The following is a 15755-nucleotide window of genomic DNA, read 5'->3' on the forward strand; positions in this document are numbered from 1 at the left end:
AAGCCCAGTTCATCCAGTCTTTCTTCATATGAAAGACCTGCCATTCCAGGAATCAATCTGGTGAACCTTCTTTGTACTCCCTCTATGGCAAAGATGTCTTTCCTCAGATTAGGGGACCAAAACTGCACACAATACTCCAGGTGTGGTCTCACCAAGGCCTTGTACAACTGCAGTAGTACCTCCCTGCTCCTGTACTCGAATCCTCTCGCTATAAATGCCAGCATACCGTTCGCCTTTTTCACCGCCTGCTGTACCTGCATGCCCACTTTCAATGACTGGTGTATAATGACACCCAGGTCTCGTTGCTCCTCCCCTTTTCCTAATCGGCCACCATTCAGATAATAATCTGTTTTCCTATTTTTGCCACCAAAGTGGATAACTTCACATTTATCCACATTAAATTGCATCTGCCATGAGTTTGCCCACTCACCCAACCTATCCAAGTCACCCTGCATCCTCTTAGCATCCTCCTCACTGCTAACACTGCCACCCAGCTTCGTGTCATCCGCAAACTTGGAGATGCTGCATTTAATTCCCTCATCCAAGTCATTAATATATATTGTAAACAACTGGGGTCCCAGCACTGAGCCTTGCGGTACCCCACTAGTCACCGCCTGCCATTCTGAAAAGGTCCCGTTTATTCCCACTCTTTGCTTCCTGTCTGCTAACCAATTCTCCACCCACACCAATACCTTACCCCCAATAACGTGTGCTTTAAGTTTGCACACTAATCTCCTGTGTGGGACCTTGTCAAAAGCCTTTTGAAAATCCAAATATACCACATCCACTGGTTCTCCCCTATCCACTCTACTAGTTACATCCTCAAAAAATTCTATGAGATTCGTCAGACATGATTTTCCTTTCACAAATCCATGCTGACTTTGTCCGATCATTTCACCGCTTTCCAAATGTGCTGTTATCACATCCTTGATAACTGACTCCAGCAGTTTCCCCACCACCGACGTTAGGCTAACCGGCCTATAATTCCCCGGTTTCTCTCTCCCTCCTTTTTTAAAAAGTGGGGTTACATTAGCCACCCTCCAATCCTCAGGAACTAGTCCAGAATCTAACGAGTTTTGAAAAATTATCACTAATGCATCCACTATTTCTTGGGCCACTTCCTTAAGCACTCTGGGATGCAGACCATCTGGCCCTGGGGATTTATCTGCCTTCAATCCCTTCAATTTACCTAACACCACTTCCCTACTAACATGTATTTCGCTCAGTTCCTCCATCTCACTGGACCCTCTGTCCCTTACTATTTCTGGAAGATTATTTATGTCCTCCTTAGTGAAGACAGAACCAAAGTAATTATTCAATTGGTCTGCCATGTCCTTGCTCCCCATAATCAATTCACCTGTTTCTGTTTGCAGGGGACCTACATTTGTCTTTATCAGTCTTTTCCTTTTTACATATCTATAAAAGCTTTTACAGTCCGTTTTTATGTTCTCTGCCAGTTTTCTCTCATAATCTTTTTTCCCCTTCCTAATTAAGCCCTTTGTCCTCCTCTGCTGAACTCTGAATTTCTCCCAGTCCTCAGGTGAGCCACTTTCTCTGGCTAATTTGTATGCTACTTCTTTGGAATTGATACTATCCCTAATTTCTCTTGTCAGCCACGGGTGCACTACCTTCCGTGATTTATTCTTTTGCCAAACTGGGATGAACAATTGTTGTAGTTCATCCATGCAACCTTTAAATGCCTGCCATTGCATATCCACCGTCAATCCTTGAAGTGTCATTTGCCAGTCTATCTTAGCTAATTCACGTCTCATACCTTCAAAGTTACCCCTCTTTAAGTTCAGAACCTTTGTTTCTGAATTAACTACGTCACTCTCCATGTTAATGAAGAATTCCACCATATTATGGTCACTCTTACCCAAGGGGCCTCTCACGACAAGATCGCTAATTAACCCTTCCTCATTGCTCAAAACCCAGTCCAGAATAGCCTGCTCTCTAGTCGGTTCCTCGACATGTTGGTTCAAAAAACCATCCCGCATACATTCCAAGAAATCCTCTTCCTCAGCACCTTTACCAATTTGGTTCACATTTGGTTAAATCAACATCTACATCATGATATTCATTGCCATTGTGCACCAGTAATGTTTGTATTATTTATCCAAGTTCTACATTGGCTGCTCAATATATTATTCCAATGTGTCCATAATTATCAACTCTCATTGTATAATTGGCACAGCTACCTATATCTTCTCAGTTCATCCTATTTGCTGCACACTCACACTTCTGCTTCGAGTTGTTTGCATTCTCCCAAAGGTTAAAACCAATTAGAGATTTACCTGGATAACTTTCTTTGCAGTCTGCATTCATGTGGTGCTCCTAATTGGACTAACCTTCCCTCTATCAGTGTCATCACCTTTAGCACCACTCTTCACTTGTTCACTTGCACTGTTTCTCCTCTGGATCCCTCTCAGCATCCTCATCAAGTCACTTAATTCTGAAAAATCATTCAACACTACAATTAACATACCTACATTCAGGCAGACCCATTCGTAAATGGTCATAACCATTTAACCATGAATATAGAATATAAAACAGTACAGGCCCTTCAGCCCATGTTATGCCGACCCTTAAACCCTGCCTCCCATATACCCCCCCCCACCTTGAATTCCTCCATATACCTGTCTAGTAGTCTCTTAAATCTCACTAGCGTATCTGCCTCCACCACTGACTCAGGCAGTGCATTCCACACACCAACCACTGAGTAAAAAACTTGAAGGCAAAGGGATTTTTAAAATTTTTAATTACCATGTTTCTCTCAAATGCAGATAGTTTGGATTTGTCACGTTGTCCAAGCAGGAAGGAAAAATATTTAATTAATTAGGCTGACTGCCAGTTTTGTTTTCCCAGCAATATACTGATTGCATGGAATAGGCCCTTCAAACCACAATGCCCAACAATCCCTGACTTAATCCTAGCCTAATCATGGGACAACTTACAATAACCAACTAGCCTACCAACTGGCACATCTTTGGGCTGAGAACGGAAACCCATGCGGTCAAGGGAAGAATGTACAAACTCCATACTGGCAGCTGTGGGAATTGAACCCAGGTCACCTGTACTGTAAAATGTTGTGCTAACCAGTATGCTACCCTGCCATCCCAAGATCCCAATTCATAGATGATTAAGTATATTATTTTATTACAACATAAATTTTGCAGGTTTACCTGCACTTATTATGAAAAAACAGGCCATTGAGCATACAAAGCTGGATTTGCAGCTTTATACAAGGCTCTTCAATGTCATCTATTTCTCCCTAGTACACTAACTCAACCTGACCAAGGCAATGCCTTTATAAGACATTGGTCAGACTGCACTTGGGAGTACTGTGAACAGTTTTGGGCCCTTATTTAAGAAAGGACATGCTGGCATTGGAGAAAGTTCAAAGGAGGTTCACCAGAGTAAACCTGAGAATGAAAGAGTTAACAGATGAGAAGCATTTGATGGCTTTGGGCCTGTACTCACTGGAGTTTAGAAGAATGTTTGGGTGGGGGGGGGGTGGTTCTGATTGAAACCTATCACATTGGAAGGCCTAGATAGAGTGGATGTGGAGAGGGTACTTCTGTAGCGGGGGAGTCTAGGACTAGAGCGCTCAGCCTCAGAATACAAAAACGTCTCTTTAGGAATTTCTTTAGACAGAGCGTGAACTGGAATTCATTCCCATCAATGGTTGTGTTCCGCCTTCCTCCCACTACAGATGAATATGAAGTTGTTAGGTATATTTAAAGTGAGGGTTGATAGGTTCTTGATTAGTAAGATTGTCAAAGAGTATGGGGAAAAGGCAGGAAAGTGGGGCTGAGATGGATAATAAATCAGCCATGATAGAATGGTGGAGCAGACCTGATGAGCCAATAGGGATAATTCTGCTACTACATCTTATGGTCTAATTCTACTTTCTGCCTCCAGTGAAGTGTAATCACTTTACAAATTGGGAACATCCCAGAGAATGAGACATAATTCTCTTACATAAATTGTGCAGACGAAGTCATGGATTAAAATCTCATCTAAACACCAACATCACATCTATATCAAGCGACATTTTCCCTGTACTGCAGCATCAACCTAAATGTTTCTTGAAAAGGATCGAGACATGAACTAGAATATATTTCGACTCAGAATAAAGGTTGCACCAGGCAAGTCAACACTAAGATTGTAAAACTATCCATCGCGTTTAGTTTCACAAAACTATTCATCAAAAATTGATGCTCCTATCCCTCTGGATAAATTTTACAAATAACAATTTCTTTCTTCCTGCATTAGCCTTGTGTGTATTCCTCACCTTGTGACATATTTTAAAGCCTTTTGGTTCATCGAGTCAATACTGGCTCACAGAGCAATACCATCTCCCCACTAATCTTCCTCTAATTATCTGACCCCACTAAGCTTCCTCTAATTATCCGACAAATAACAAAATGTCTTTCCTCTAACCCCCAACCCCACCCCCCAGATTTGGTAGCTCAATCTCCTTTATTTGCTCATGCATCAAAACATTTCAACACATGTGATCTGCCATAATTTGAGTTAAGGGTAATGTTTCATAATACATGTCTGATTCTTGCGATCCCACAAATAATGTCGCTGCTGGTATACTGCATGCGAATGGCAATATTCTGCTCCTTCACTCTAATGCCATTTTCAGAGAATAAAACTCTTTTCAATGATTTGACCTATGGGTTTGGAATTATGCCAATGGCAACGTGTCAATAAAACTATGCAGGTTTGGTAAAATCTTCCAGTTTTGCCTGCTTCTTTCATTTTTTCACTTCCCTTCAGGAAACTAAGTTTTACTCCATTTTTTTTTACTTGTTCAGAAGCAAAAATTAAACAGCTCCACCAAATTTTTCTAAAACCTGAGCCAAAAAAATGTTGCAACTTTTGCTGGTACAAACAGAATAAAAGACATAGTGGAACGCATCTGCAAATTAGGGATGGAAATTTCTATTAATGTTATGGTCAAACATTCAATCATTTAACTCATTTAGCCCATCTTCTCATAAACATTTACCATTACCATGGATCACCCAGACATGCACAAGTAGCTAACGATTAAAACCCTTGTCCTTTCAATTACTCTGAAGCCCAGGATGCTCTTATATTTGAGAAAGGATACTTTGATCTTTTACTTAACAGGCGACTGTATCGTATAATTTTCAGTTAGTAAGCACTGAATTGGTTCTTTTACCTCCACATGAAATTGCTTAAGATGAAATAATAATGTGGCAGACTCCACTGCACAAAACCGGAAGGCCACATTATCCCCAGTGATTCCCCAGCAGATTGACAATGGTATTAAAACTCAATCAGGCATTCAATGTGCAATTACAATGCGGTTTAATTCTTGCTCTTGCTTCTACAATACGGCTATTTAAAAGCTGCAAATTGAAGCGGTAGTTACCTCTTTTAAGGACTAAATAAAAAATAGGGTAATTACTGCACCCCATACCATGTATGAAAGAAAATGCATGCCCCTTATGATGCAAAATTATTTTACAATAACTTTCAGAACTAAACTAAAATGTCAATCATACCTTCAAATAAAATTTATTTGTGGTAATCAGTATAATTGTTGATAGTAATTTGGTGAATGTGAGTTAATCAGAAGTATCACATGCACACTATAAGATTTGACAGTTTGAAATGTCATATTCTACATTCTACATGCAAGTCATTCGATTATATAGATACCAGTATGCAAAGGAACGTAGCCTTTTGAAAAATTATATGAAAAAGTTGGAATTAGCCACAGCATCATTAATTACCTGGCACAAGTGTTCACAAAGGAAAAGGAATAACTACCATTATCATTTCTTGCCAATGCATTTGACGTGCAATGTGCAAGGCTTTTGATTATATTGATCTTTATGTATGCAAAGGAGCAATTGAAATCCTCATTACAGGAAAATGGAATTATGATTTGAAAAATATTATTTAAACCTGATGTAATAAATATATTTTGACTTCTGCAGCCACTACTTAACAGTAGCCCCAGTGAGCTCTTTAATTTCACTTTTGACACCCTTTATAAAACTGCATTTTACCCATTCTACTGCAAGTTGATATTTTAAACAATGCACATTATGTCCACATTCTATCTGAACACAGCTCATGTTTCACATGGTTAATATTCAGCATCATGCCTATTTTATGCAAATTATTTTGTCACACTTTGGTTAAGCATATACATGAAACAAGAAACCAAAACGGAAGAAAAATCAATTACACAAGGCTAAGTAGTACTTAGTTTCACATTGTCCTCACCCAATTTATGGAAGTGAAAAAGACCATCAAATCCATTATCCTAAACCAATATTTGATATTTACATCCCAAGTAATCTTGATGTACTTCCATCAGGAGAATGCTGGGGTAGACTGGAATAAGGTTATGGGAACCCACCTTGCCTTTTTTCATGTGAACCTTATGTAACATCCTAGTGATGGAAAATTGCCAAGCTTTATTATTGAATATTTCCATTTTGTGTACATTGGTTTAGTCACTGTATTTTTAAAACTTCCTGTCATTGTGTTCAAATTTTAATTTCTTACCCTGGTACTTCCTCGTGTTAAATAGCTATCAACAAATAAGAATAAATGAGAAATAATTTCATAGTAATCTCTAATGAATGTGCTGTTAAGTAGAAATAAGCCACTGTAACAGCACAAGGATGGTATAGAATGCAAACAATAGACCAGGCAGAGATAGAGAGAATCATATCACAGAGGGAGGGCAGATTGTCAGAATACAGCACTGAATAGGAAAATAAAAACAATTTAGGAACTATGATTTACTGAATGTGCATTTAGGGAGAAAGTGAATGTTAATGGATTAACAATGATCAAGAATTCCTATTAAGCTATAGACTATGGCCTGTGTTCCAAAAAATTAACAGGAAATTTCAAAATGTATCAATTCTTTTTGTTCCATGCATGTTCAGGTTTAAGACACTGATCAGCCAAAGTCTAACTACTTGGCAAAATCTACACAAGGGCATGATATTTCAAAAGAGGAATAGGTTTCAGAAAAAACAAGACTGGAGTTTATGCTGAACATTGTATACTCAGTGCTATATAATAGAACATCACCTTGTTTACCAGTCCTGGCATAAAATACACCTAGGCACATAAGGTAACATTTAAAAAAACACCCACTGAAATTTAAACTGCAGTTTGCATTACTAAGTATGTTTCTTGGAAAGGACTCCAAAAAGGTGCTCTTGCTATAGCCCACACAGTGGTACAATATATTTAATTGGTTAATCAACCCAGGGACAATATCTGCAAATATTGTTTGCCACTTTTAACGCAAATTCTTTTCAGTGATGAATTAGTATTAAAACAAATGTGATAATGTAACTGCTGCTGCATCTTTCATTTACAGGATACTTCAAAGATCAGATTTTATTTATAAGGGAAACCAATTTCACCTGGAATTATTCAATACAATTAATTCCAATCTTATAGTCAAATGAACATGTTCAAAATGATGACATTAAGCAGGAGTTACAGCTGAATATTTTTCCAGCTTACTGACAAGTTCACATTTTCATGTTAATGTTTATGTTTGAACAAGAGTTGCATTGAAAATTGAGACAGGCAAGTCTGTTTTTCACCTGTCACTCTTTATTGCTCATTCATTTACCCTATGCAAATAAAACACTTGCTGGCCCAAAACTCCAGCCTGCCTTATAGGATTACATAATCTATTCCGCAGATTTTGGAAGAAGCAGTAACATTTCAGTCACTGAAGTATACACTAAAAATTTTATTTGACCTCCAGAATTCTCCACTTAAGATACTGGGCAGAAAATTCACTGAAAGTGAATACAAAGTTCTCTAGAAGAAATTCTCAAAGTGAAAACCCTTAAAAACACACTACTTATTTTCCCCTAACTCAATAGCAGCCAACTTCATGATTTTATAAGGCTTGACAAAGTAAATGCTGAGAAGCTGATTTGCCGCACTGAAAAATCTAAGACTCACAATAATACTCTTAGAATAAGCACTTGCCCATTTTGGACTAAGATGAGGAGAAATTTCTTCATTCAGAAAGTTGTGTATTTTTGGGAATCTCATTCCTCAAGGGCAATTAATCTTTACAAGAATGGGGTCAATAGATTTTTTTTAAGATGCTAAAGGCAATCAATGAGAATAGGACTGGAAAGCAGGACTAATGTAGAATTTTAGCACGTGACGAAAAGTCAGAGCGCCACATAGTAAATATTGGCTTCCAATTCTCATCTCAAATTTTAAAAAAGGGAGTTCTCAACATTGTTGCCTTCTTTGCAGAAATATCATTCCAGGGGGACCGTGGAAAGACTGAAAATCTGGGATAGCACTCAAAAATGCACGACAAATCTCTACACAGAAACAGGAAGTTTGGCATATAGTGCAGAACAACCAGAATAACCCTGCTATTCAATTTAGAATGATGAGATCTGCACTAAGGAAAATTGGAGGTGGTGATAGGTGGTGGGATAGATGGACCAAAAAGCTTTCACCCAAATAGTATACCTTTAGATGGACTACTGCAACGTTTTCTATCTATACTATTGACAATTAACACAAAAAAAAAGCAGTCCAGTTTGTGGATTCAAGCTCGGAGAACCAGATTGTGCTTTCATATAAATCAAGCCACATTGTGCAATGGTCAATGAGTTTTGTCTTAATAGCTGAAGCCCCAGAAGCAAAGCAATTGCTCCAACTTATTGAACTTCTGTTCAGCAGCAACACAGAAATCAATTCAAATTCTGCAACTAATGCAGACAAACTTCCAAAAGATACAAATAGCCCAAACGTATCCAAATATATATTTTAAATGCCTTATTTCAATTACAATTGTCTTAAGTGCGGTACAAGACACTAATATTCAGTCCACTAAAAAGTACAAGTCAAAGCTTAATGATGAACTTAAGATGTTTTTGTCTTCCATTTTATATGCCCTTGCACTTCTAATTCAATCAAAGTTAATGCATTTACAATTTAGCTTAAATATAATCCATGTATTACCCTTACTTCACAATTTTAATATTTCAAAATTAGGTTGACACAATAAAAGGCTATCAATAGAATACCATTAAGTTATGTTAAATTCTTTAATTTCTGAGACTGTTATATCCATACATCTAATATCTTAAACATTTTTCAACAAAATATGCTTTTAATGGAAACAATGGCTGTTTTAAGTGTTGTGATATCGCTGCTTTAAAATGTGGCTTTGTACAAATATGAATGTCAAAAAATTTCTGGACGCACCAAATAGTTATACACGTAGCTTGCATCCACAATACAGCAAACTAATGTTAGTGGTCCAAAATACATCAGCCGTGTTCAGCATTTACTAGAGACAGCACAAAGGAAAAGTTGGCTCTGAAAGTAAGATAAATCCCATTGACAGATGGAGACCAGAAAACAGCACTGCACTGATCATTCCAACCTTTGTGTTTGGACTCTAATAAATAGCCCTGAGCTTTAATACTATTGCAAAGGGACAATAATTTAAAGGGCAAACCTGCAGCAAGTGTCTGTGTGATGTGCATATTCACAGCTTTAGCTAAATGTGCCACACTGGTCTCAACAGTACTAATTTCATAGATAATTCCTGACAACAAAGATTCTATTGTGTAGACAGTGGTTACGCGCAAGATTATTTGTGTTATCATACAACTTTTGTCCAACAAAAACAATTAGTATTGGCTTACATTTACAGTATTAAGATTAATTGCTTTTTAATGGGAATTATTCTTTTTCCAGTACTTTGAGATCTACAAGATGCGCCTAGAAAAAAAAAATTACTACGGTACGGTGGAAAATGAAGTAAGCTTGAATTGAGGGAGGAACGATTCCGGATTAATTGCTGTAACTTTGTCCTTCTGGGGGCTGAGCAAGTTTTCCGTTTTCTTTACACATCATTTGACGCCGAAGCTCCGTCAGAATAACTTTGATACTATATGAATTCTGCCATTTACCTAAAACTGATATGCTTTTTGGATCCACCTGAAAAAAATATAAACACAGGTTACAAAAATGGCACATATTTTCACTTTTTAATTAAGGGAACTATGGGTATCTTACATTTTGTACATTTAAATGCCGGAGCAAAATCACGTCAATAAGCTGCTATGTTAAGCAATGTTTTTGATAAAATCCTTCATGTGCTTTCATGTGATCCTCATTATGAAAAGCTTCAGAGAACCAACATTTTACAATGACTTTCAAAATATGCCTCAAGGATCAATGTCTTTAAAATATTCAGAAAATCACCAAATGAATTCAGTCAGGGTCAAGTGATAAATAATACCATAATATTGGGTAATGTATTAAAAACTGTCTTTAACAAAAGAAAAATTTAAGTGCAATGCTATGAACAGAATGAAATTAAGATATTCTACATGCTCCCTGCAGGCTGGTGCAGGGCATCTTTCTTCAAGTGTTCCAGATCAAGAAGTGCTCCATCTTGTGGAATAACCTAAAATAACAATTCATACTGGTCTGGTTAAGACAAATTTCAGGTATAATCAGTGGTTGAAATGAAACACAAAATCATCTTGTATAAGTTACTGCATGTCTGCTACACTGTAAACCCATTCAATTTATGGAAACGACTAAACTGGATACAATTAAAAGAGTTGATATTAAAATGTAACTGTGCAGAAAATTAATTTAATACTATCTATTCCTAGTTTTACTCAATATTCCAAACCCTCTTTTTGGTGACCAGTTTTCAGTTGTGTTTAATTATGAAATTTTAGCTAAAGCACCAAAGAAAGCAACAGAAAATACTTTATGGAGGACAAAAATCAGGAACTCTCTCCTCCAATGATCAAATAGGATTATAATAAGGGTTTTTGATGGGCCATATTCCAAAGGACAAAAAATTGCAACAGAAATAAAATGGAACTCTTTGGTACATATAGTTTTACAATTGTCTGATTCAGAAGCCAAACATTTTAAATGGTTTGTTTTTGTTTGATACCCAAACTTCTATAAAGGTTAAATTCCCAATCAAAATAAAGCACCCAAAAGTTACACCTTCAAATCATTCCTGTACAAATATTTACAACCATGGATTTTTTCCAATACAATGGTATTATGACAATGAGATTGCAGAGACAGTTGTGCAAAAATGCTCAAAAGGCAAACAGACTCACCGTTCCATTGGAACTATTTACTCCATTCATATTTATTTTTGTTACAAATCTAACATGCGGAGCTACCTCTGGATATCTAGGTCCACAGTCTATTTTAAGGCTGTATATTCGGTTTTCATAAATTGTCTGCAAAAAGAAAATGTTTTAACTTGACTTACTTCTATAATAAATCATATACAGGTAATTGTATTGGAAGTGAAAACAAACAAGCTGCTAGAGGAACAGCAAGTCAGGCAGCATTTGTAGAGAGAGACAGTCGAGTTTTGGGTTGAAATGCTGAATTGAGATTCCAGCATTTGGAACCTTGCATCTCCATAAGAAAATTTCTACAACTTTCTAGTTCAAATATTTGCCATTTCAGAAACTGAAGATTCAAATCATTTTTTTTATTTTATACTTCCGTTTTGACCATTGAGAAGGTTGAAACAGCTAAATAAAAATAACAAGTCATAAATTAACTCTCCAATTTGCTGCTGACTTTGGCAGTTTTCCTTCAATGAATCAGATCATTAAAACTTTTATCACTTTAAAAACTTTACTAACCTGAACTACAAACTAACATTAATTTAATATTGAATTTGGTCATCCAAGGCCAAATTTTAAATAATTGTTGCAATCTGATGGGTTTGAGAAAAGCTAAGGAAATAAGTGGAGGAACAGGATTGAACTGAGAGCAATCATGGAGTAGATGGGTTGAATTGTCCCCACCCATGTGGCAAGTATGATATATAAAAAAATTGAGTGTACAAATACTGAAATCCATTTGAAATAACATTAGTCTGTAAAACTGTGAAACACATATTTCTAAGTAACAATTTGCTAAACAGCATCCTGTAAAAGATAATATGCACAAATGATCACTCAAGCCAATAAAAGCTGTTAACAGAACATTTGAATTTATCTCAGGCATTTGTATTCTTAAAAAGATGGGGGGGGGGGTACATATTTTATTCACTTACTTCTCCAAAGTATATAAAAGTTGAATCAATTTAATTTGAGTCTGTAGATGCTAGATAACCAAGAACTTCAGCAAATTTAGAACAAATGCAAATAACATGATTGAATTAGATGAGCCACAATTTAAACGAATCTAGAACAAATAAAAGGAACTTCTGCTCTTTTTTTTAAAATACAAGAATAGGACCTGACCTGGTGTTTTGTACATTTCTCCTGAACTCAAAATCTTACGTTTCCTTTACACAAAACATTAGACTCAAACCATATGATTCCCAAGAAACTAGATAATTATTACGGCAATCAGTAAGCTTTTTTTAAACCTTACTTACTCTGGCAGGTCCAACAATCATCCCTGTCCACCTCGTAAGTGTCATATCTTCATCATCTTCAAGCCCCCAACTTACTGTCCCATCACTTGCTCCCTTCTGGCCATCTTCTAGTTCTTCCAAAAGGCGAAAATTACGTGGAACTGTTACAGCTGTAGTAGACAGTATAAATTAAACAGTTTTATATAACAAGACAGTCAGGTAGCATCTGTGAAAGGAAAAACTACCTAAAACATTGACCGTTTCTTCTTCCAGCTGTCTGATCGGTTAAACATTTTTAATGTTTTTATTTCAGATCTGTAGTAGTTTTTTGCTTTGATTAGTTTTACACTTAACGTACAGTTAAAGAAACTTCTATTGCTAACTTTCAAACCATGAAACATTTGAAGAACTGTACCACAAAATGAGAAATTTACAGTATATGATCATTCATCCCATCATTCCATGCCGGCCAAAAAAAGACACCATGAAAAGCTAAGGATGGATATTAAGCCAAACCCAAAAGCAGTGGTCCAGTACTAATTTCCTTTGGACATTAACATAGAAACATAGAAACATAGAAAATAGGTGCAGGAGTAGGCCATTCAGCCCTTCGAGCCTGCACCGCCATTTATTATGATCATGGCTGATCATCCAACTCAGAACCCCGCCCCAGCCTTCCTTCCATACCCCCTGACCCCCATAGCCACAAGGGCCATATCTAACTCCCTCTTAAACATAGCCAATGAACTGGCCTCAACAGTTTCCTGTGGCAGAGAATTCCACAGATTCACCACTCTCTGTGTGAAGAAGTTTTTCCTAATCTCGGTCCTAAAAGGCTTCCCCTCTATCCTCAAACTGTGACCCCTCGTTCTGAACTTCCCCAACATCGGGAACAATCTTCCTGCATCTAGCCTGTCCAATCCCTTTAGGATCTTATATGTTTCAATCAGATCCCCCCTCAATCTTCTAAATTCCAACGAGTACAAGCCCAGTTCATCCAGTCATTCTTCATATGGAAGTCCTGCCATCCCAGGAATCAATCTGGTGAACCTCCTTTGTACTCCCTCTATGGCAAAGATGTCTTTCCTCAGATTAGGGGACCAAAACTGCACACAATACTCCAGGTGTGGTCTCACCAAGGCCTTGTACAACTGCAGTAGTACCTCCCTGCTCCTGCACTCGAATCCTCTCGCTATAAATGCCAGCATACCATTCGCCTTTTTCACCGCCTGCTGTACCTGCATGCCCACTTTCAATGACTGGTGTATAATGACACCCAGGTCTCGTTGCACCTCCCCTTTTCCTAATCGGCCACCATTCAGATAATAATCTGTTTTCCTATTTTTGCCACCAAAGTGGATAACTTCACATTTATCCACATTAAATTGCATCTGCCATGAGTTTGCCCACTCACCCAACCTATCCAAGACACCCTGCATCCTCTTAGCATCCTCCTCACTGCTAACACTGCCACCCAGCTTCGTGTCATCCGCAAACTTGGAGATGCTGCATTTAATTCCCTCATCCAAGTCATTAATATATATTGTAAACAACTGGGGTCCCAGCACTGAGCCTTGCGGTACCCCACTAGTCACCGCCTGCCATTCTGAAAAGGTCCCGTTTATTCCCACTCTTTGCTTCCTGTCTGCTAACCAATTCTCCACCCACACCAATACCTTACCCCCAATACTGTGTGCTTTAAGTTTGCACACTAATCTCCTGTGTGGGACCTTGTCAAAAGCCTTTTGAAAATCCAAATATACCACATCCACTGGTTCTCCCCTATCCATTCTACTAGTTACATCCTCAAAAAAATTCTATGAGATTCGTCAGACATGATTTTCCTTTCACAAATCCATGCTGACTTTGTCCGATCATTTCACCGCTTTCCAAATGTGCTGTTATCACATCCTTGATAACTGACTCCAGCAGTTTCCCCACCACCGACGTTAGGCTAACTGGCCTATAATTCCCCGGTTTCTCTCCCTCCTTTTTTAAAAAGTGGGGTTACATTAGCCACCCTCCAATCCTCAGGAACTAGTCCAGAATCTAACGAGTTTTGAAAAATTATCACTAATGCATCCACTATTTCTTGGGCTACTTCCTTAAGCACTCTAGGATGCAGACCATCTGGCCCTGGGGATTTATCTGCCTTCAATCCCTTCAATTTACCTAACACCACTTCCCTACTAACATGTATTTCACTCAGTTCCTCCATCTCACTGGACCCTCTGTCCCTTACTATTTCTGGAAGATTATTTATGTCCTCCTTAGTGAAGACCTTTGCTTTCTATCCAATATGCCACTTCTTTGTGATGCAAGAGATATATCCTATCCTTTTGATGCAAGAGATGTTAATTTTCCCCATTCTGTAAAGCTACAAAAGTTCTCATGTCTATACAAAAATTTATGGCATGCATCTTCTTCCACTAATCTAAGGTAATCTTCAGTGAGGAGGAAAATAGGCCAGCAAGAAACCTAAAATTTAGAGACAATATTCATAAAATTACTGCAGCTTTGCACTTTGGAAAGATATTGCCTGAGAAAATCTGAAATGTTTATACAACTCATTGAAAATATTAGTGCAATACGAGACTGATAATGGTCATTCACCAGATGCCGTGATAAATCAATATAACTACATAGTTGTGGGCATGACCTTAACTGTGAAGCCCAATTTATACTTCTGCGTCAAATGTACGCCGTAGGTACGGCATAGCTGCCCTACGCCGTAGCCTAACGTGCACCTCTCCCAAAATGTAACTATGCGTCGCGGCGACGCAGACTGCAACAACTGTGATTGGTCCGCTTGGTAGCATCGCACTTCCTCCTACGCATTTCCGGTTGCTTCTTCTTCTCCGCCATTTCAGAATTGAGAGAGAAGAGAGAAGAAGAACGTGAGTTGAGCATTCTTAGCTCAACATGAGCTCCAACTCCAACATGATGCACTCAGTTTCAATCGTCATTGTTTGAAATACAGGAAGAAACTCAACACAGTGGCACAGAAACCCCAACGCCAACTAGAGTTTTGGCAGTGAATTGCAGAGCGACGCAGACACACCAATACACAAATATAAATGCTCACAACGGCGCAGGCCACAGCATAAGCTACGGTGTAGCCCGTACACACAAGTATAAATCAGCCTTTACAATGTAACCTTCAACTACATGTCAATTACTGGAAGAGAATTACAAAAATGTTTAAAATGTAAATACACACCTTTGATGGAGCATCCAAACTCATTTTTAAAAAAACTGCAGAGATTTTATTTTTAATACACAGATCATTTCTGAGGGAGTAAATGAATGTTTAATCTGCATACTGCCTCCA

The 15755-nt window shown here is 37.9% G+C and overlaps 1 protein-coding gene across 2 annotated transcripts in view; it reads right to left on the reverse strand.

Annotated features, from left to right (window-relative positions):
* Window positions 1-5339: 5339 nt before the first annotated feature.
* LOC134342836 (ubiquitin-conjugating enzyme E2 variant 1-like) overlaps window positions 5340-15755 on the reverse strand; it is a 93677-nt gene continuing 83261 nt past the window's right edge. Inside the window, exons 6-8 of one of the 2 annotated variants that reach the window (XM_063041455.1) lie at window positions 12446-12594; window positions 11160-11285; window positions 5340-10005 (exon numbers count right to left, since the gene is read on the reverse strand). In XM_063041455.1, the coding sequence (XP_062897525.1) occupies window positions 9859-10005; window positions 11160-11285; window positions 12446-12594 (422 nt within the window). In that variant the 3' untranslated portion in view covers window positions 5340-9858. The remainder of the gene's footprint in view (window positions 10006-11159; window positions 11286-12445; window positions 12595-15755) is intronic. The other variant, XM_063041454.1, reaches the window with a different exon arrangement.

This window comes from Mobula hypostoma, chromosome 2, assembly GCF_963921235.1.
Source record: "Mobula hypostoma chromosome 2, sMobHyp1.1, whole genome shotgun sequence".
NCBI classification, from domain to species: Eukaryota; Metazoa; Chordata; class Chondrichthyes; order Myliobatiformes; family Myliobatidae; genus Mobula; species Mobula hypostoma.